The following is a 21,908-nucleotide window of genomic DNA, read 5'->3' as shown; positions in this document are numbered from 1 at the left end:
ATGGAGGGTTGGTAAGTCATCTAGCCCAATGTCCTTATTGAAACAGGGTCAACACTGAATTCAGACCAAGGCGGTCAGAGATCTGCCCAGTTCAGTTTCTAAAACCTCTGAGGACAGAGACTCCACAACCTCTTCAGGCAACTTCTTCTACTGCTTGGTTATCCTCACAGTACAAAACGTCTTCCTCACATCCAGCCAGAACACTCCCCGATTTGTTTTATGACTGTTGCCTTTCATTCTTCGCTCACCTCAGTAAAGAGCCTGGCTCCATGTTCTTGATGCTCTTCCCATATGTACGGCAGAGCAGCTGTTGGGTCCCCCTAAAGCTGTCTGTTCTCCAGGCTAAGTCCCATTCCCTCAGCTTCTCCTCACAGGGTAAGTGTCCCAGCCTTTTGAACACCTTGGAGACCCTCCACTGTCCATCAACAAGCTCTTCTTGCTTTCCTCAGCACGTTGTAAAACAGTTTTGCTCATTAAGGGCACAACCCAAAGCTCCCTGAAATCAAAAGGCCTCCATTGACACTAACCATGAGATCTGGATAAAGTCCTAGTACTAAGAATGTTAAGTGATCCAGAAATGTCCCTGCTCTTCTCAACTTTCAAAAAGATTTCTGTTACTTCAGAGTCACAGTTTTGTTTTACTTGTGTGGGTGAGTTGGAGAGCATCGTATTTAGAGAAACAATATTCAGCGAACATACCCTTAATTCTGACATCACCAAGACAACCACAACACAACTTTCACTGCTGTGGATTTAGCTTTGCCATGAAGTGTAATTTCTGCTCACAGCAAACAGCAACATAATGTTCATTTTAAGTGTGAAGGATGACAAAGTTGATGTAAGCATGAATCTTAGACCTTTTCTTCCCCCACACCTGCCACGTCTCACCATCTTCCTGACTTTAGCAGTTTTGCATTTCAGCACCTATGTCAATTAGTTATTTTGTACTCCAGCGAACCTCTGAATCACTTTTACTTGAAGTGCGGCAGACACAGAACATACTTGGATTTAGTCTGGAGAGAGAATGCTTGCTTGAATTTTGGTATTAAGTATACAGTAGCTGGTTACCAATAAATAATTAAAATGGGACTTTCCTACAGAGAGAAACTCTGATATATTAAACCCAGGGTCACAGAAAGCAAAAGGGCCTGGTCTGCCTTCCTTCCAGAGAATGGAAATAGTCCCTGACTCTTTAATATAAGCTGGTGTAGGTCTTAAAATAGTTTAATGATTAATGACATACAGGAGAATTTGGGTATTTTAGTAGATTTTCACTGGTAAAGCCAATTTCAGCAGACTAAAGCTGAATTAACATTTAGAGTACTGACCAGAAAAGGTTAACTTTAAAAGAGCCTGCTTTTTATAAATGAAAAAAATTTGTTCAGTCTGTAGATGAAAGGCTGGAATTTAATTTTTAACATTATAAATTATAATCTAGAAGTGCTGAACTACAATTAAACAATAATGACTTTAATTGTCAAACTATTTCTTAAGAAAGGGAAAGATGATGTCAGTGCAATCCTAGCCTTTCCCTCCCCGCCCCTTAAGCCACTGTTCCGCTGATCCTATTCTCCTGAATTCTTTTGTCTTTGTTGTATAGCAGTCTAGCGCTTAAGGTGCACAACATGCTCCATACTGAGTTTTGTCTCAGTTTACTACTGCTCTTTTTGGGCACATCAGTAATTTTTTTACCTTGTTTCCATCTAGGGTGGCTTCCCATAAAAGCCTAGATTAGGGGTTCCCCCCCCCCCTTTAAAAAAAAAAAAAAAGTTCATCACAGTCATTCTTGATGCTCTGTCTCACAGCAGTTGCCACCTCATGTTTTCTATTTTGCAGAGGAAGCTGTAGTGATTTTGCAGGTTTTTATTCACTTTGATTTATGATGTGCTGTCTGGTCCTGTAAAATATTTTCAACTAATCTTCAGAAGAAGTTATTGTAATGTGATTGCTGCCTCAAAACTGTTGGAATCTGATGATGATACCAGTGCTATGGCCTTCCTAATAATTCATCCTGATCGATGGGGAGCTGTTCCTTGAATTACTCAGAACTCTGTTGGACATTTCATTCACTGGAGGGTGTTTAAAGGTTTATTTCTTCTCTATGTAGGTAGCTTTTTTCTTTCACATAAGTTTCACTTGATGTTCAGGATCTTCTGGTGGATATTTGGAAGAATTAAATGTATTTTTAAAAATAAACATTAAGTAAGAAAATCTCAACAGGGGAATGACTTAACATACCTGTAGTGACCATCTTAAGGCATACAGAAGAAAAGGCATGAGATTGTATTATTAATTTCCTTATGCTTTTCCAAGCTTAGGGAGAAACAGATGTGCAAGCAAAACAGAAATGGCCATAGACTCAAAACTAGCCATGCTGATGTCAGAGTCCAATCCTCTCTGACCAGGTTCTTTCAGATATTCTACCCATGGAGAGTATAATGTTTAGTATCAAATTTACTTATTTAAAGGTAAGTGATTTTACACAGGATTTTCAATCTAGCAGAATAACACAAAATGTACTGAAAACACAATACAAATGTAATACCAATGTGATCCCCATTACTAGTCTCTATGATATACTCACTGTTACAATGCTGGGCATCCCCAGTCACTAGGCAGGAATACATGGGTTGAAGCCAGCTCACACCCATTGCTCTCTTCCAAACTATTTTGCTAGTTGTTTAGTTTTTGTACTCTGTGTCAGGCTGAGCCACATATTCACTCCTCTCATGCTGGTCTGGCTAACTCAGGGAGACATTCACACCCTTTTAATGAACTCAGGTATAAATATTTCCACCACTAGTTCATCCACTCAACTGTTGATGGCTGTTAATCTAAAACAAAGGCCACCCTCAGTCCCCTTTGTGTTGAGATAAAATCAGCTTTCTTCGCAACAGCTGTGGTAAGCCACATCCTGCATTATTCCCTGAGTTTCATGAGCACACTACCCTTGCCCAGCTCCTCGGAGCCTTCTTCCATTATAGGGGTTATTGGTCAGCTGCAGCTGACTTCAGTGAAAATGAATGAAGTCAAATAGCAGTACCTGTAACTACACTCAGGTGTTCAGTCAACCCTAAAAATGCCCTGCTTCAGGGCAGTAGAAATTCTCTAATCAAAGATAGTGGAAAGGAACAACCTATTCCCATGTAGTTGCCTGCTCCCTAATCAAAATTCAATCTGTTGTAATTTCATTCAGTTACCAAATGCCTCTCCTGATCTGCTCCCTCAGTTTGTGCAGTATGCTGCTGCTAGGTATGCATTTCCTAGGCACATTTAGGAATGCAAACCCTGTATAACTTTTTTGGGAAACATAATTTTTCACCCTGGGCCCTAGGTTATGGAAGCAGAGCCCCAGCTTTCCCAAGGTGAACATTGTTTCAGTGTGTTTTCTCATTTTTTTGAAGAATGTGGAGCAAAAGAATGTTGTAACCACAGATTTACTATAAGATTGTAACAAACCTTTGCCAAACAAAATGCCTGCCACAATCTCCTGGCTTATCTCTCAGTACAGAAGATTGTTACGAGCATTCAGTCTTGCTCAACAACTTAAAACTACACAAGCTCTTTCATGCTTTCACTCTCCCCATAAAACTACACCAAAGGACATTAGAGCAGTCGCTTGGTCAGAAAAGCAACCTCTTGGATTTCTGCATTGCTTTTGAATCAAGTTTTTTCCTTCTCACCTGCTGTGTAGCATCTTGTCACCACAGGACAGTAGTGCCACCTGCCATCACAGCACTAAGGCCCCATCCTCTGTGACAAGTGTATGGATTGTCCGCATGGGATTTACTTCAGAGAGGCACAGACAGCATTGCAGCATCCAAGAATCAATCCCTGTCTCCACTGAACTGCCTACTAATAAATTTACATGGCTTTGCCTTCCATGGTAAATATCACACAGCGTTCTCAAATTATTTGTTACTGGGCAGAAAACGAATGGCTACAACATAGAAGTGGTAGGCTCTCACTGTGTAATCACACTGAATTAAGACCCAAAGTTACCAAAGTTCAGCTCTAAAGGTTTGGCCCAGACCTGCTTGAGCCCATATTTCAAAAATTCAATGAAAACAGGTGGAATGACTTTAATAAGTAATGAACTCCTGAAGATTTTGAAATTAAGTGCATAAAGTGAACCAGGAATGCTTCTGCAGGTTTGTCAAAGACTGAAACTATGAAAGTGATTACAGGACAAAACTGACATAGGTTGTGATGGGATAAATCTTCCTAAAGGTTAGACTGTGTAAACACTGCAAAGTAGCAAAGTACTTTCTTCAAGGTACACAACATTGCAACAATAACTCTGTGAGCTATGCCAGCAGTAAGACATCATTAGTTATGTAGAAATTCCTTCCGAGGACCCTGATAGCATGTACACTGTAAATCCTAGATTTCAGTTCAGAGAACCATTATATTTTGGCAGAATGCTGAATTTGCTGAGAAAGCCACTCTGAAAATCCAAATACGAGGTATACTGAAAATCCTCATCAAAAATAACACTCCAGGACACGTCTTCCGTGGGATGGAAGACAAAGCCAAGTACAATGTGTGTACACTGTAAGAAAATTTTAATTAAATTTTAATTTGTTTAAAAACAAAGAAAATGATGAGAGCTCTTTCCCACAAAGGACTTGTATTTTAAAAAAGTTGTATTTTACTGTATCTTCTAAAAGTTTTTACCTGAACCTTCATATTTAATTTGGTTCTACTTAAAAGCATTGTGGTTTTAATTAGATCCTGGCTAGGACATAAATGTTTACTATATCAGGTTTAATCTACTGATGGCGAGCCTCAAATAATGAGACGGTGAATACTTTATAAAAGAACTGTTCAGCAACTCTGCTGAACCACGTGAGAATTGAGCACATTAAAAAATCCATTATTTTGCCTGAAAGATACATTACAGGGGCTGTGTTGGGTTTTTTGGTCAAAAATTCACAAGCCTACAAATCTGTACATTCAAAACTGTTTTTTCTATGATCACTCCCTCCATTACATTTTTGCAAATATGCATTCATGCAAGGCATTTTTTTTGTTGTTTTGACTGTTTCATGAATAAAGATATATATTCAGAAATTATTAAGGCTTGCCTCCATTCCGACTGAGAGGTGATATCTACTTCAAAACCAACTTTCACTCATTTTTCGTTCCAAGGACTATGCAGGAATCCATCCTTAAAGCATTCACTAAGTAAGTTAGTCACTTATTTCTGATTTTAGTGCAAGTATCATAAATGCTGAAAAGATCAGTGACTTAGTGGTTCATTTTGTGACACCACAAACCTGAATGTGTGAAAGGAAATACTTTGAGATAATTAACCTTTACAAGAATTGAACCTGTTCAAAGCTGATGAAGAGCCAGCACTGCTATTTTAAATTAGATTTGAATAAATGCACACATGTCCTACATTTTCTCTCCTCCCCATTGCCACCCTTCTGACCAGCGATGGTGGTGACAGGTTCAGAGTACTTGAACTGAGTGCCAGATATGCTTATGCTTTCTACCTTTGGTTTAAAGTGCAGGCTCAGAGTCTTTGAATCTCGTATGTGTTACCTGCATTTCTTTTGCATCCTACCATTCTTTATTATTATCCCCATCAAAAGGTTTTCTGTTTTGGCAACCCTAACATCATATTTGATGATGTGTTGGGTTTGGATTTGTTTTGGTTTTCCTCTCAAGACTGATGTGTCAGACATTTTGCGAAGCATGAATTACAGAGCCAGAAAGCTAAATTTCTTTTCCTAACTCATAGCATATATCAATATATACTTTTGCTTCTGCATTCTAACAGTGTCTTCTAGCACTTCTTTCCATAGTGATTTTGTTTATTAGAAAGCTTTGGGGTGGTTTGTCCAGCTGACCAGCCACAGAGCTTAAGCATTTCTGTCTCCTGAGCTGTGGAGAAAGATAACTGAACTAAGGTCAGCATTATTTGACATGCTAGCAAGGGGTGGGGGGAAATGGAGCCTCATGTACCATCTGGCCAAACAGCACTCAAACTCCCACTGCTGTAAACAGCACGTGCCTAGGAAACTTCTGGTGAACAACATTTGAAGAAGTATGTGTACTGTCAGTAATGAGGATGTCATAAGGATGCAAACTCTCAATTTCTGAGGCTAATATCTGCAAAGCCCTATCCTAGAGATATGTTAAGTGACAAGTCAGGCCCAGGGTACACAGACAATTCCCACACTGACAAAAGAAGATGGGATGGAGTATATCTTAAGGATGAGTCTGCAATTCATTTTACATACAACAACATACATCAACCTACAAAAATTGGCATGGTCTCATTGTCTGCTCTATGGCCAGTATTTATCCCCATATCTCCAAAAGATTTTTTTTTCTCATCATTGTCCTGATTGTCTTAATGAGTAAAAAGGCACTATGTATTTTAAGTTCAGTAGTAAAAGTAGGGCCTTGTATTTAAATGATGAACAAACTGCAGAAGGATATTTGCCTACTGGTGAGTACTTTCTTCTTTGTGTAAAGGCATGTTGCTCTATTAGTACTTTTTGAAGTAACTCCTCTAACAATCTTAAATATCTGACCACACATTCTTTTCCTCACTTACCGACTGACAATTTGTTGCCCTTACCTCTGCTTGGTGGGTCTAAAGTAATGATCAAACATATCAAGAAATGATGTCTTCCTTCTCATCTAAAATATCCATTTCTTGCTTGGTACTTTTTAATTCCTTTGCTAAAATTGCAAGCCAGGGAAGCATGATTAGTGGCCATACACATAATCTGTATGTGTATGTCATTATTACTGAAGGCACAACATATAAAAGGCTTTCAAGTGTATGTAAAGCGAGCAAACCAACAAATTAATTAGTATAATCAGTGTAACTCCTGATTCTAGGAGGTATTTGTAAAAATACCCCATTTGTATTTATAAAATATATCCCATTTTACCTTGAAATGTAAATTTCAAGTTAACAGTGTCATTTTAATCAGATGTATTGACTGAGACCAGGAATCATCATAAAAGATAAACTTTATACTTGGTACGTCTGGAAAAGCAGGTAGAATCCTCAGAGGGACTAAAGAGGTTAACCAGGGGACAGAGCTAAGTAGCTTTCTACCTCAGTTATTTTCTTCTGTATACGTATGGGTCTGTGATTCTATTAAAATGAGTACATCAGTTCTGTTTATTATTCACAGATTTCTTAAAAAGAATAAGAAAAAATACATGAAATAAAGTATCACTGAGAATGAACTGACAGTAATTTAATCAGTTACAAAGCAACTAGAAAAATGGTGTTGCCTTCCTCATGGCATATCAGGAAGCTATTTCACACTTAGCAGTAACATCATTTCTTTAAAAAATCACTAGGTTTGTAAGCAACCTGTGTATCTCATTCATCAGTTTCTCACTAGTCTTTCAAATTAGAAATACCATGAGAAATAGATATTGAAGACTGTCAGGGATATCACGGATTAACTTTGAAAGATAAAATAATATTTTCAGAAAAAGGTTGGGAAAGAGATAGACACAAAAATGTGGTTACATTTTAACACAAACAAAATTAATTAGTTTTGGGGGTTTTTTTCAGGCCTAACTCATGCTAGGGGCAGCTTCCTCAAATATGGTCTGTCTTCCTAGGGCTTCCTGCAAGTTTAAGTTCTGTTTCATAAATTAAAAACTTTGCATCCTGCTCCCCATGAAGCAAAGACAATGTAATGTTATGATTGCTGGTTTCCAACAGAATTATCTATGCAGTGCTATAGATGTAAAACACCTCAATTAAAGACTGCTTTCTCCTTCAGCAGATGCAAGGAACGATTTTTCCTGCTCCGAATTTTAACCCTATTATGGATGCCCAGTTGCTAGGAGGAGCCCTCCAGGGAATTAGTGAGTATCTTGACTGATTCTAACACTTTTTTTTTTTTTTCTCAGAAAGATCCCATAAAATAACAAGCATTAGGCAAAATATAAAGTCATAAAATTAAAAGCATCACAACGTATCTCTTGATTCTTCAAGGTATCACAATAAGGCACACTGGTGATGTCCAAATAAATCATGTATTTGCATTTACAGGAACTAAGAGGTGATTAAGATTAAACTAAAATCTATACCAGCACTTATAGTAATGAATGCTTTCCTTGAGAAAATAAGAAAAAGAAAACAGAATTCTGTGTTATGCACTACAGTGAAGGCCAAAAAAGGAAAGATTTTTAATTGTAACTTCAACAATTGACTGTTACCAGGGACTATTAAGTCTTCTAATCAGTCATCAAGAAATAAAAATAAATGGAGTAGAAAGTTTAAAGAATTTATTATCTTTCACTCAGAAGCAATTTTTGCTTTTACTCTATGTACAAAAAAATTTTTGTTCACCAAAGCATTTTTCTCTGTTAAGATTTTTGTGTTTTCCTGTTGAACACTGTTGATATTGCTGAGGGTCAGAATATTGATTTGTTTGGGTTTTTTTACTATCATCTGAAACATTTTCCTCACATTGAAATTGTTGCCTATATCAAAAATTTTATACCCCTTAGGCTTTCCACAAGGCTATACAGCACCGAACCTTGCATTCTGTTTTCAGATTCTTTAATGGAAATGTGAAGACTCAGATCTAATGTCAAATGAACCAAAATGGGTATTATTGATCAAGAGGAATCTGATGTATCTTTTTGATTAAGTTGGCTACAGATGAAAAGTTTTAAATATTTTGCTATACTTCAAACAGTACTTTTAATGCAACATTGCTAACACAGCAACACAGAGATCATTCTCTTCATTTAATACTGTAAATACAAGCACATTAACCTTACTTTTAATTTACCTATCAAAGCACATGGAACAAACTTCTAATTTCAAGGACAATTGGCAAAATACAAAGTTCAGCTTCAGAAGAGTTTAAGTCTCCATAACCTTTACAGGCACTGACACCACTGACCCTGAATCCTTCAGTTTTTAGTGTAGAGACTGTATAAGCTGTACAGATTCCTAGTGATAATTATCTTCTGAAAAGTAAAAAGAAATCCTTATGCACAGAGTTTCGGTAATACATCAATTTTGTGTTTGATGGAAAAGAATCAGACTGATATTAAATTAGTGTCATGCTAAAAAGCTGGTGTAATTGCGGCAAAATAACCCAGAAGAGAGAGAGCTAAATCTGTATAATGAGCAAATACAGACTTCCACTGCCAACTTAAAAAAAAAAAAATATATATCCAATATCCAGTTACATTTGTGTCAAAATGGAACCTGTCAGTTATAGATTGTATGATAAAATCTGCCTAAGAAAGCCATAATAGCTACAGAATGTGTACCTGTAACATATATATATATATGCCTATATAACAGTGACTGGTAGAAACATGAGAGACTACCGTTCTCCATTCAGATGCTAGCTGATCCCCATGCTTTCTAGCCTAATTCATCTCTGCTGCAAGTGTGATAAAGTCAGCTGATTTACACTTGGAGATACATTTATGCTGGAATGTCATTAAAATGCTGCGCCATCTAAAATTACCAAGTGCCATCTTTTAGGATGAAAAAAACCACAAAAATGATAAAATAATTTTCAGAATATGTTAATCATTATCTTCTTTTTCATAAGCAGTTAATACTGATTCATTATAGAAGTTTAGCAGTATGCTCTAGCTATCAAGCAAAAGATCATAGGTAACCTTCAATAAAATGCCCTTGGAAATTGGTTAAAATATTATATTTTTTTAAAACTTCGTCACTTATTTTATACAGTTCCTCTGAAAATATCTATCTTTCAGTTTTTCAACAAATGGTCTGACCATAATTTGTCATCCTCATAAAAGAGATCCCTAATGGTGAAATGACAATTTAATCAATATCAACAGAGCATACAAGTATGACTTCTCAGGCTCAGCTACAAATTCTGCTAGTGTGCCTAGTTCTGAATAGATGAAAGCCTCTATCTGTTTTATTGATGCTTTCAAATCCATTGAGCTTGAAAGAGATGGTGATGCATCTGATAATGACTACTTCACTATTGCTGGTATTACACCAGCAAGTGAAAGGTACATAAGCACGGTAAATATAATTGATGTTGGTAAATACCAGTGGGATATTAATCTGTTGATCTATTTTTTTTCAAGAATTTAGGTTAATGTTCTTGAAAAAAACATGAACAATCACAAATGTAAGTAAATAACTATACTCGCTTAATTTAGAGTCTGTGTCGTGTTTCCTTTACAGGTTGTGAAAAAGATGTGTTGATTGATATCCTAACGCAGCGTTGCAATTCTCAGAGGCTTATGATTGCCGAGGCGTACAGAGACATGTATGGCAGGGTATGACAGAGCCATTTTGTACCTTCATTACTCCTGTCTCTCTTGTCTCCAGTGCAGTTGGTCAGCGCTTCTCTCAGGAAGGAACCAAAAGCCTGGCAGGCAGCTGGCAGGCACCAACAGACTGGCACAAAACTTCGCTCGTGTATTGATACCTCTGACAGTTTCAAATGGTCATTTATATAGCAGTAAAAGTACGTCTGCCACACACAAAGTTAAAAAAAAGGGACATGGAAAGTTTCTTCTCCTATAGTTCATTCTCCTCCTCTATTGACCAAACCAGAATTTCTGGACAGACCTACTTCTTCCTCTATGTGCTTTTGGGGGCTTCTGCATTACTTTTTTCAAGTTTTTGGAATACATAATAAAATAGTATTGTATTTGGGTTGAAATACCAAAGAAAAACACCATACCAACAATTACAGGTAGTTGTGTCTTATTCACGCACTGATTAATGTTCTCATCTCAAGCACTGACATTCTCAGAACTCACACCATGTAATCCCACCTATACACTAAGCACAATACTAATCTGAGTTGCTTAATGTTAAATTTATGATTCTTTGAAAGGTGTTTCAGAAATTTTAAGAACAAAAAGTTAGCTTTTTTTTTTCCAAATGCATTTTATCAATATTTACTGTGAATAACAAGGTAATTTTTGTTATATGAGTTCTTAAACATACACACAGATGGATATCCTCATTCTATTTCCAGACCTACTGTTGCTAACCAAATGACTTTGGGAAGGTTGCAATGCCTGCATTTTCCTCAGTTACCCCAGCTATATATGGACAAAAATAATAGCAACACCCTTTGTAAAATTCCTGTGAAATCTAGTGATGAAAAGTGCTGTATGAAACTAGATACTATTTGAAAGCTAAAGAAAAATGCTGTCATTAAATTGACCAGACGTGCCCTTCCCCTAAGCTAGAAGCCAGCCAAACATTTTAAACAAAATCCAGTTTTCTTCTCCTGAAGCCTGAGAAACTAACAGCTCACTGGAAAATGCCTTGAAGGTCAGTGCATGCTTGCCGTTGAATCGATCAGTGTGAATGAGGACAGGGAGTTTGCAGAAATCCCACCACGCAGCCATCAGCCTTAATTAGAGTTAACTAAGAATGGTTCATTCAAAAACTCCACATTAACTGCTGATGTGGTAGTCTGTCACCTACCAGTCTGTTAACTGGTAGTACTACGTATTTTCTTCTTTGGGTAGCTGAGCAGTTTTCCAGAAACAGCCTTTGGGCCACCTGTATACCAAAATACCTCACAACCATTGACCTCTACCTATGCCGGAACACCGCCTTACTCTCCTAGAACTGGGGGAAAGAGAGGAGCTGGATTTAATCAGTGTAGTGGGTTGATCTGGTGTTGTTACTCACCTATAGGAGATCACTGGCTTTATTTGAACTGTTATAAAAATTCAAACGCACAATATTTGTGATATTTTAGATGCAGCCTTGAATGAATGACTATGTTTTAAATAGACCATAAAAGCAAAATAACCGAATCACAGGTATGCTTACCTTCCAAAGACTGTGACAATGACTAAAATCAGTGGTTCTGAATGATTAAAAGTGTTTTTCTGTTATGAGGTATTTATTAGGTTACCATTACCATTACACATGCAAACCACACAAGTTCAGTGTTTATCCATGCAACATTCCTCACTGAGTTTTAGTTTTACTTACAGAAAACTAAAGCATGTCAAGCTACTCAAAGGTGTCTGTGATAGTAAAGCACCTAAGCCCATTCTTTTCAAGTTTTCATTTATCTCTGTAATCACTGGACAGTGCTCCTTCTCTACCCCATCCATAGCAGCTGGCTGGTTTTTTTGAACCTTTTCTCTAGAGTGTTTCAACTGGACCTATCATTTTAACAAGCAAAAACATTTAAAAGCTCCTTATCATTTTTTATCTTTAATTTCTGCCCTGTGATCCATGAAGATGACCTAGAGAGCACACTAATGATATCTCAATAAAGAATTGCCAAATGTCCTTCAGGAATGGAGCTATGATTTGCCTTATTTAGTATTCAAAGAGAACAATTATTGACTTGCTCTCCACTGATCTATTTGGATTTTCTTTTCAAATCCAAAATAAAAATATAAACAAATAAATAAATCCCTACAAAACCACACCACCTTCAATTTTATACCTCTGTCAGCCATATTCAGTCAACCTGAGGTGTTCTAAAGCCAGTGGCCACAGACCTAAAGACCTAGAAGAACTAAAAAAGCCAAAGAAAACATTAGATGTAATTTCAATCTCTGAAACTATGAATAAAAATAGAAGGGAAAGGCAAGCAAACTATTTTTATATTCCAGCAAAGGGCTACAGAAAATTCTGAAACTCATGGAACATCTTGCATATACACCTACAATTTTAATTTAAATGAATCCGTTAAGCGCTGGGTATACTTTATAGCACAAGATATACCAAGATACTCTTGACAGCTTTCCAAAAAAAACCCCAACTAGTTCTACCTTTTGCCATGTGGAAACAGGGGTCAGTACAAATTAGCTCTAATCTAGTTCAGAGATGAAACAGGAATGCTGATTTTTTTTGTCTCACCTGTGGTAGCAGATATACTGCAATGGCTAATCCGGTTAGTACTCCCTGCAGTTTATTTGATTGAGCCCTGGGCTGGAACTGCTGAACAGGATGGGCTGTGTCTTGCCCTGAATTGCTGCAGCTTACACTTCAAAAGATACATTCGCACACATCAGTGATAGCATTTCATTGCCCGTAATCTGTATTAATGGATATATTGCACTGGGCAAACGTGCCATTCAGCAGTCCCAGCTTATGAGTGAGTGGTAAACTTTACAGGACAGAAAAGACAGACAGGTAGGCAATAACAATTTTAGCCTTCTCAGTTTAATTTATGGTAAACCTGTCAGTCCAATCCTCCACCCTCTTAATTGCAATTCAGTTTGTTCAATATGGTAGCCGCTATGCCCATTCATTTGACAAATGTCAAGTGTGACACATTAGAAGAAGAAATATATTAAAAAAGAAAATAAAACCCTGAACTGCCTGCATGATTTAGACATACAGATAAGCTTTAAGATTCCTTCTTGCAATTAGCCTTCAAGGATTTCTTATAACAGAGACAATTAGGAAATGTTAATAATGACAACTTAGAGTTGTCTTTTCTTATTTTTCAGTACTTCACTTCCCTTAGTTCTGATTGCAGGAGTAATTTTTAATTAGTATCCATTTGTCTTATTAATCCATTTTCCCACAGGCATGTTGTCAGAAGTGAAACGTCTTAATGAATTAATTTCTATTCCATGTGTGATTTAGTGGTTGTCAAATGCATCTAATGTGCATTCACTGAAGACTGAGTATGTTTCTTCATCATAAATTTAATTTTTAATGTGTGCAAGTCCTCCTTCATTGCTACTCCAGCTACTAATTTAATTATATTCAGATATGTATCAAAACCAAAGTACAGGCCTGAAAAAGATGCAGCTCTGAAAAAAGAATAGCTTATATCATGGGAACCATTTCCGGTTCTCCTTTAAATTCAGACTTAGGTCAGAACATATCTGACAGCTGCCTAGTGATGTACACAAAAAATAAAAAAAAAAATCAGTGTACAAGTACTTTCTTAATCAGAAACAGCAATAGTAAACTAATAAGCTGTTGGTATTCTCAGTGTTTTGAAGGATACTACTGGGAATGGGGAGCATGGGGAGGAAATTCTCATCCATTACGCAGCTACCTAGCAAGCAAGTACTGAGACACGCGTCGGGGAAGGGGGGGGTTCCTTTTTATTAATCCAGCATCTGTCAGAAGTAGGGAATTCAGTTTGAATGTAAAATATATGTAAATTGAAGCACATAACCTTCCAGTAATCCAAAGCAGATCTTTTTTATGTACTAGGAGCAATGTGGATGATTTTTTTACATTATTCACATAGTGAGTAACACTGAAAAAAAGCACAAGAAATCACCTGTGTTCTATGGGATTTGACTTCCAAAGGTGCTTAGCTCCCACAGATTCTCAAAAGGAACATGCCAAGGGAAGCTGCAGATTATCTGCCATGGTATTCAGGTTTCCAAGCCTTTAAGTAGTAGTTGCACTTAAACCCCTGAATTTTCTTCTGTATTCTAATGAACCAAAAATCAACAATCCTATGTGGCCTTCTTGCTTATGTGTCTATTGTCATCTCACCCATACTATTAGAAGAAGCAGGTACTATTTAAAAGAATATTTTTTTACTTAATTTGAGCCAGAATTTATCTTCAACAGTTCATCTTTATTCACTTACAGAGAAAACCACTAATACTTTAAGCTGTCTTCATAAAGTGTGACTATTGAAATAATCCTGTCTATGTATTTTCATTTTCTTTGCAAGGATCTGATAACAGACCTAAAAGAGAATCTCTCTCATCACTTCAAAGAAGTCATGGTTGGCTTGATGTATCCACCTGCCTCTTATGATGCCCATGAGCTCTGGCATGCCTTGAAGGTACTTGTCAAATTCAGAATTGCTTAGAGTCGCAGTCACTAACTACAGTACTGAACATATGTTGGGTTTTTGTTTTTTTTACATTTAAATGGTTGATAAACTGCTGGAAGTTAGTAGACTGGAATAGTGTACTACTACATAGTACACTAGGCCATCAGAAATATAGTGCTATATGAAGTTTATTCATTAGTATGCTCAAACCAGCAAAAATAATATCCTTGTCATGTAACAAATACAACCCATTTAACACCCATGGTAAACTCGGTAAATGAAGAAATATTTATACAGGGAAATGTAAGGCCCTGATCCTGCAAGCATTTATGTGTGTTATGAACGAAATTCATTTGAACAGCCAGTGCCATGCACTAAGCCTCCACCTCTGAAAAGACCAGTACTTCTTTAGCAGAACATGTCTTTACATAAACACTTACAAATTGCTCTGTGACAAAGCAATGATCACTCCACTCAAATTGAACTGATTGCACATTTTGAAGAAAATATTTCCTTTTCTTCCCAGGATCTGAGCCTGTGCTCTTTCAACAATTGAAGTTTTGAAACAAACAAAAATATTTTTCAAAGATCATGTAATTAAATGATGAAATTCATTCACACAGACCATTGACTTCAATAAATTCTTAGAAAACAGGTCCACTGTTCGCTACTGAAAATAATAATCCTTGGCAAATTCCTTGTCAGGAAATTCCTAAATTGCCAATTCCTGGAAGATGGGAAGGCATACCAGAGCTCAACACTGTTTTCCTTTTCTTTCCATGAATATTGGCTACTGTCCACTGTCACAAATAAGACAGAGATTATATGACTCCGACCAAGGTGATCTATCTTACATATTTTGAGAATCCCTTCAAAAAAAAAAGATGACTAACACTGTTTTTTCTTGTCTGTCAGACACTTAAACTGATGCACGTTTTAGAACTACTGACATATTTTAAATTACAGTTGGCATTAAAAGGATCGTGAAGTATCATTGGTAGCACTGGAAGCATGACTTTTATTAAAATTATTGACAAGATGCCAAAGTTATATTTTTTTCTAAATGTGGCTCAAAGTTAAACTTGCTTCTATTGTTCTATCTTGCTCTGGATTCATACCGCCGAAGTAAAAAACAGGCCATATGTGTCTCCAGGCTCAGGCTCGATGTCATGTTCTCCCATCACCCCAAATGAAGAATACTCACCAACTCTATATATGTGCATATCAAAAGCAGCATATGCAGCATATCTTATGTCAATTCAAGTTTATAAAATTAATTCAAATCCTGTGGGAAAATACAATGATTTGCAGCACTGCATGCATGGCCATGATGCTTCACTTAAATACCAAGTTCTATGGTAGACATTACAAACCATAACATTCCTAAATAAATTTGAAAAAAAAATTAAAAAAAGAAGATAGAAGCACAACATAATAGTTGTGCTCATATCTACTTCAGATTGTCTGAACACCTGCTGGGGATGTATGCTCAATCTTTGCATCTGATTTCGTTCAGCAAATCCAAAATTCTTACAAAAGCTCTAAAATTCTTCCCATTATGTTTCTGTCAACACTAGTCTTGCTTCATTCCCCACTTGTTAATGTACATGCTGAAATTTAGATTAAGTACAAATATATTTGAAATACAGGGTTCCACTATTAATTTAAAGTCATTTTCTATTTAAACAGGTAAACTATACAAAAGTACACTCTGCATTGCTCCAGCAGAGACTGCTATTCTTTTGTAACTTCTAATAAATGCAGCATTGCTTTCTTCTAAAAGCTGTGGCTTTTACTAACAAAATCTTCTCATATTCACTTCTTTCCACACAGGGAGTAGACACAGAAGAAAAATGTCTAATTGACATATTAGCCTCAAGATCAAATATGGAGATCTTCCAGATGAAAGAAGCCTACTTAATGCGTAATGTTTTTTACAAGTGCACAGTAGCAGTTGTACTATGCGTATTATCTGGATGTATTAGCACCCATGAAGGAATTGTACTACAAAAATGACTTCTCAATACTAACTGGTTCCGTTCCCCCTCCTCTCCCATAACTATATACAAGGCTGAAGCAAAATGTTTAAAGTTGAAAATACATCATAGTATTTTTGAGATGTATTGCTGCCTATGACATTTGAAATACCTGGTAGCCACATTTTGGGATTTTCAGAAACTTTTGCACACTTTATTCAAAAAAGTACCTAAGCTGTTTTCCTTCAAAAAGTGCTTATTCAGGCTGGACGTTCCACTCACCTCCCTTAATGGGGCATTTCCGAGTATCCCACCGCCACACAGCAGCAGCAGCGTTGGGGCTGCCCCCGTGGTGGGTGGGCAGGCGAGCCGGAGCCATGGCTGAGGCCCCCCAGCAGGGCCGAGCCCCGCAGCAGGGCCCAGGCAGACCTGCCAGCCCCACGGCTAGGTCTGTGCAGAACCTGCACGGGTTACTGTGGAATAATCACCAGAGAAAATGGACAAGTATTTGCACCCTATTTATTTATCCTTTGTTTGCTAAGCTTCATTAGTACTATTCAGAGCATGTTCACTTGTGATTTGGATTATACATTTTTGTTTTAACCTAGAATATAGTAATGATCTTCAACAAGATATCGATTCTGAGACTTCAGGTCACTTCAGAGATACGCTCATGAACCTTGCTCAGGTACTGTAAAAACAAGTAGTATGACTTACATTTCTAAAAAAATCATAATAACTTTTGATACTATTTGAGAAGTCTTAAATTTGAAGGTGGTTGTGGCTAACACTAGTTCAATAGGGCTACACTTTTGAACAAGAGAGGGAGGAACACAGAAGAGGAAGAGAACTTGAATTCCTTCATCTACTTTGACTTTGACTTTGGCTTTCAGATGGAGGCAAAGGCCAACAGATTATTTTATTGAGTAAGTCCCTGGATATTCAACTCCTGACCCTCTGCTCAATCTGCCTCATCTCAAAAGGAGTCTACTTGCATGTACAAATGAGATTTTCATTTTTAAAGCTCTGTTTTCTCTGTTGTTCGAATATATGATTCATAATCCAGTCTAGGCATTATGTAAAAATGGAGGTATATCCACATTTGACTATGAAAGAAAGTATTAAATAGTTCTCTGTTTTAAACCTTATGTTCTTTGTGCTACTGCATATGCTAAATCACAGTATGTTTACACACAGGCAAATGAATTGTCACTATCACACACCAACTTTTGCAGTTTTACCAATTTGTATTTTTACACAACAAAGTTGGTCATCCTTGTCAGATCATGAGTTCCCATTCTCATTGTAATCACTGTGCTCATTATCTTAAAAATCTTTTGTAAACCAGAGTAACAAACAATGACAAAAGGACTGCCAGGAGATAACAGCATACATAAGGTATATCTGTATTTTTATATATGTGTGTCTGGGGAAAAAGTGTTTCTTACTAAGATTTGAAAAAGCAGCAGGCTTCACTGAGGTACAGAGCTAAAGAGCAGATGTTTCAAATGTAGAAGCCATAAACAGGACATATTTTTTTCTAATGTTGGATGTTTTTTCCCCCTAATTAATAATAAAAATTCTTCCTTGCTTAAAAATGAAGAGCTACAGGTTAAGCAACCTCACTTCTCATCTTTATTAAAATCATGGGACACATTTTACTCATCAAAAGAACAAATTTAAAATAAATTATCTGAGACTACATTACTAGCCCTTATTTTCTTAAACCACAGATATAGATACACAGACCTGAAATCAGCAACTTCTTAGCTAACAAGATCTAACTGCTATTTTTCTCAAGATAACGAAGTGTTCCAACTTTACTCAGTTATACTGTATACTTCTGAAGATTGTTAGTTGAATCATTGATGTTTGGATATGATCTTATATTAAAACTCAGTGATATTTCATCAAAATATATCCTTTCTAGTTCTAGTACCATGCATCTTACAGAAGATTATTCTATAGCAACATCTCCAATGCATCCTTTAATGCTTTTTTCAGACACCCTTTGCTTTGATTTCTATTAAATCTGGGGACTGATGACACACACATCTGACTACAGATAGAAGTAAATGTGCTTCACATATGGAGAGCAAATTATTCAATTGTTATAGTGTGGTATTTATGGTTTTCATGTCCACACTGAGGCAGATTAGCAGTTATAGGTGATAGTCCTTCCTAAATAAATTAACAGAGTCAATTCAGGCTAACTAATATTTTAGTGAGACAAACAGATTTTTATTCTAATTCTCTTTTTTTGGGTATTAATTGAAATATGATAATTTTCTACAATTTAAAAAATAATTATAGATATTGTGGGATTCTTCAGCAAAACTATGCCAACGGTAGTCACTGTTAAATGTTACTGGGGAAAGCGGGCATTTGACTCATGTAGAGCATTATTTAACTTATCGTTTGCTGTCTGTCTTTTTTTTCCTGTGTTTTCTCATGTATATAACTTTATGCAGTCATTTCAGCATAATTTCCTTCAAGTAATTCATCTTGTTACTAGGAATTCCACTGTGCGAAATTCTTACAATTTAATTAAAATATAAATTAACATTTTTAACAGGAAAGAGCTACAAATCAGTCATTCTACAAGTTGAGAGCCAATACATAATTTTAATCCTCCCTTTCACATATAGGGTAAAATGACTGTAAATTTTAAACTAAAGTAAATTGCTTCAAACATATCATTAAGGCAGTGATTACATGCAGCTTGAGATTGTTAAGAGTTCTGCAGCCAGGGCTGATTTGTATCCTTACAAGTCAATTATGGTTAAAAAGGCAATTTTAAAAGTCATGTGCTTCTCTCTTTTTCTAACAACTATATAAATCAGATCATAGCATGTTTACTAAAGCATGTCAGCTTGATTTGTGTAACTGAAAAGCTATTAGATTTATGGGAAAATTAGAAATATTCTTCTGTGGTTTATGTATCAAAGTTATCAAACAATGTCTTAGTCTTGGATCTTAATTTTAGACAATGATTATAAGCAAGCAAAATCTCTATTATTCGATGTGTTTGGTCCTACGGCTTGTGCAGGGAGAAAAAAAATTGAGAAAAGATTCTTCTGGTAATATGCACATTGACAAGAAATAATCAGTGAATGGCAAATGTTATTCTTGTCCTTGTTTTCCCCTCATAGTTACATACTACAGTAAGCAATATAACATCCATAACACTGGAAATGGTGGTGGGATGGTAGTGGTAAGGTAAAAGCTTGTTTAAAATGGGACTAAAAATGGGAGAGGTTTATCCACCTCCCCTGCTTTTTTCTCTCCCAAGACCATTTGTCATTCCAGAGTTGCTCTACTTAGAGGAAATGAAGACATAACATGACAACTTGAAGATATTTTCTACAGTTGCAAATTCAGCCATTGAATATACTGATCCAATCTAAAAGCCCATATTCGTTACCTCAAGAAATGAAACATAGCTTCATATAGAGACAACTTTATATTATATTCCTACAGTCTTTTAGGATTTAACTTTTGAAGAAAATGTATCTTTTCTTTCCCCAGGGAACAAGGATGGAAGGATATGCAGATCCTTGTACAGCTGCTCAGGATGCAATGGTAAATATAGTCAGATGTGAGCTTCTCAAACATGAAAAAAAAAGAACAAACACAAATTTTGAAAAGAGATTTAGGACTTACTTAAAATCTTTTGCATTTTTTTTTCCTTTTTCTGGTATATTAGATTCTATGGGAAGCATGTCAGCAGAAAACAGGCGAACACAAAGACATGCTGCAAATGATTCTCTGCAACAAGAGTTACCAGCAGTTGTGGATGGGTAATCCAGCGGTTCAGCTGATTGAACATAGAGTGGAAAGGAAAAATCTGACTTGCTAATAAAACCATGGTTTACATACCAAGAAGCTCAGTGTGCAGCAGGGTATTAGCCTGAAACCTAAGTGAACTGTTGGAGCTCTCAGACTCCCACTGATGTTAATGGGATTTTGGAAGTAATGCAAAATTGAACTTTGGCTTATGACTAGACAGCTGCAGATAGAACAGACATCAGGATCCCTAATAACAGAGAGAATAATGTATGGCCAAAGAAAGGCATAAGCTATGGCTGCACTGCATTTACACAGAACACAACAGGATGAGGCAGATTTTTCTTAACTATTTTCTTCATTTTTCCTAAGTAACTCTTTGCTACAAGTGGAAACAGCTTGGGAGAGGCAGTTGAAGTATTTTCAACAAATGTTTGTATGTGAAAACACATTGCGGTGTCGAAGCTTTTCCACAGAAGTTTCAAAGAAGTTTTTGGTGGGAGCACTTCAGGGTCCACATCTGCTCTCTCATAATGGACATACATGCACACAGAAGCATAATGGGACATTTTTATTTAAAATAGATAATCAGACATAATTACAGATTGCAAGAAAATTATATGAGATCAGACAGATCTTCCACTATAGAAAAGAAACCTGTTGTATCTGTTTGGTGACAAGTTTGAGATGACTTTTGCTTTGCAGTGGAAAAACAGTCTGTTTGGTGACAAGTTTATCACTGTGCAGCCAGCTGTATTTCTTAGGCCAACTTCTAACAGTAGCTTAGAACTACTTTGCTGTCATGGGTCAACAAATTAATTCGTCTGTCATGACTCCTGTAAGGCTGGTGATGATAGGATTTAACATAATGTAACATATCTGCTTATGCTCTACTCTCCTTCTGTAACAGAGAATTGAGGGCTCTGCCTGTATTGTAGCCCTCCGTAAGGTTTACAGTGGGCAGTGAGTTGAAAATTTTCCTCCTTCCCTAAAGGAGTAAGCACACCCTGTATATTTGTGTGTGTAAGGAAGTCTGGATACTTGCATTATCCAGAGCATCTATGTCTGGATAGTGACATGGTATGCATGTCATGTCATGGCTTCTTGTCACAATCTGTGAATCTCTGGCCACTTTTAGCCAAGCTAAGCAAGGAAGTTGTCTTAATGACATGACTTTCTTACAAGTTTCATAAACAGAAGTTGCTAGATGGAGAATTTATTAAAGATTCCAGTGAAACAGAGGCTTTGGAGTGCCCAGAGAAAGAATGTACTGGAAGCCAGGTTTCAGGCTACTCATTTAGACTGTCTTACCTGGGGCATATAAACATAATGAAACACTGAGAATAAACAGGGAAAAAAATAAACTCAATAGTTACACTACTGGGGGGAAGCAGGAAAAAAA

At 36.7% G+C, this 21,908-nt stretch overlaps 1 protein-coding gene across 1 annotated transcript in view; it reads left to right on the top strand.

Annotated features, from left to right (window-relative positions):
- The window catches only part of ANXA10 (annexin A10), a 32,830-nt gene that overhangs the window by 5,748 nt on the left and 5,174 nt on the right, over positions 1-21,908 (top strand). The window contains exons 2-8 of the mRNA XM_087736807.1: positions 7,770-7,854; positions 10,184-10,278; positions 14,640-14,753; positions 16,578-16,668; positions 17,329-17,408; positions 20,249-20,302; positions 20,427-20,520. Of these exons, the coding sequence (XP_087592933.1) occupies positions 7,770-7,854; positions 10,184-10,278; positions 14,640-14,753; positions 16,578-16,668; positions 17,329-17,408; positions 20,249-20,302; positions 20,427-20,520 (613 nt within the window). The remainder of the gene's footprint in view (positions 1-7,769; positions 7,855-10,183; positions 10,279-14,639; positions 14,754-16,577; positions 16,669-17,328; positions 17,409-20,248; positions 20,303-20,426; positions 20,521-21,908) is intronic.

The sequence above is a fragment of the Nipponia nippon genome, unplaced genomic scaffold (assembly GCF_047370975.1).
Source record: "Nipponia nippon isolate SJK-2023a ecotype South Korea unplaced genomic scaffold, ASM4737097v1 scaffold_6, whole genome shotgun sequence".
In the NCBI taxonomy this organism is placed as follows: Eukaryota; Metazoa; Chordata; class Aves; order Pelecaniformes; family Threskiornithidae; genus Nipponia; species Nipponia nippon.
This window is presented reverse-complemented; position numbering and strand designations above follow the sequence as displayed.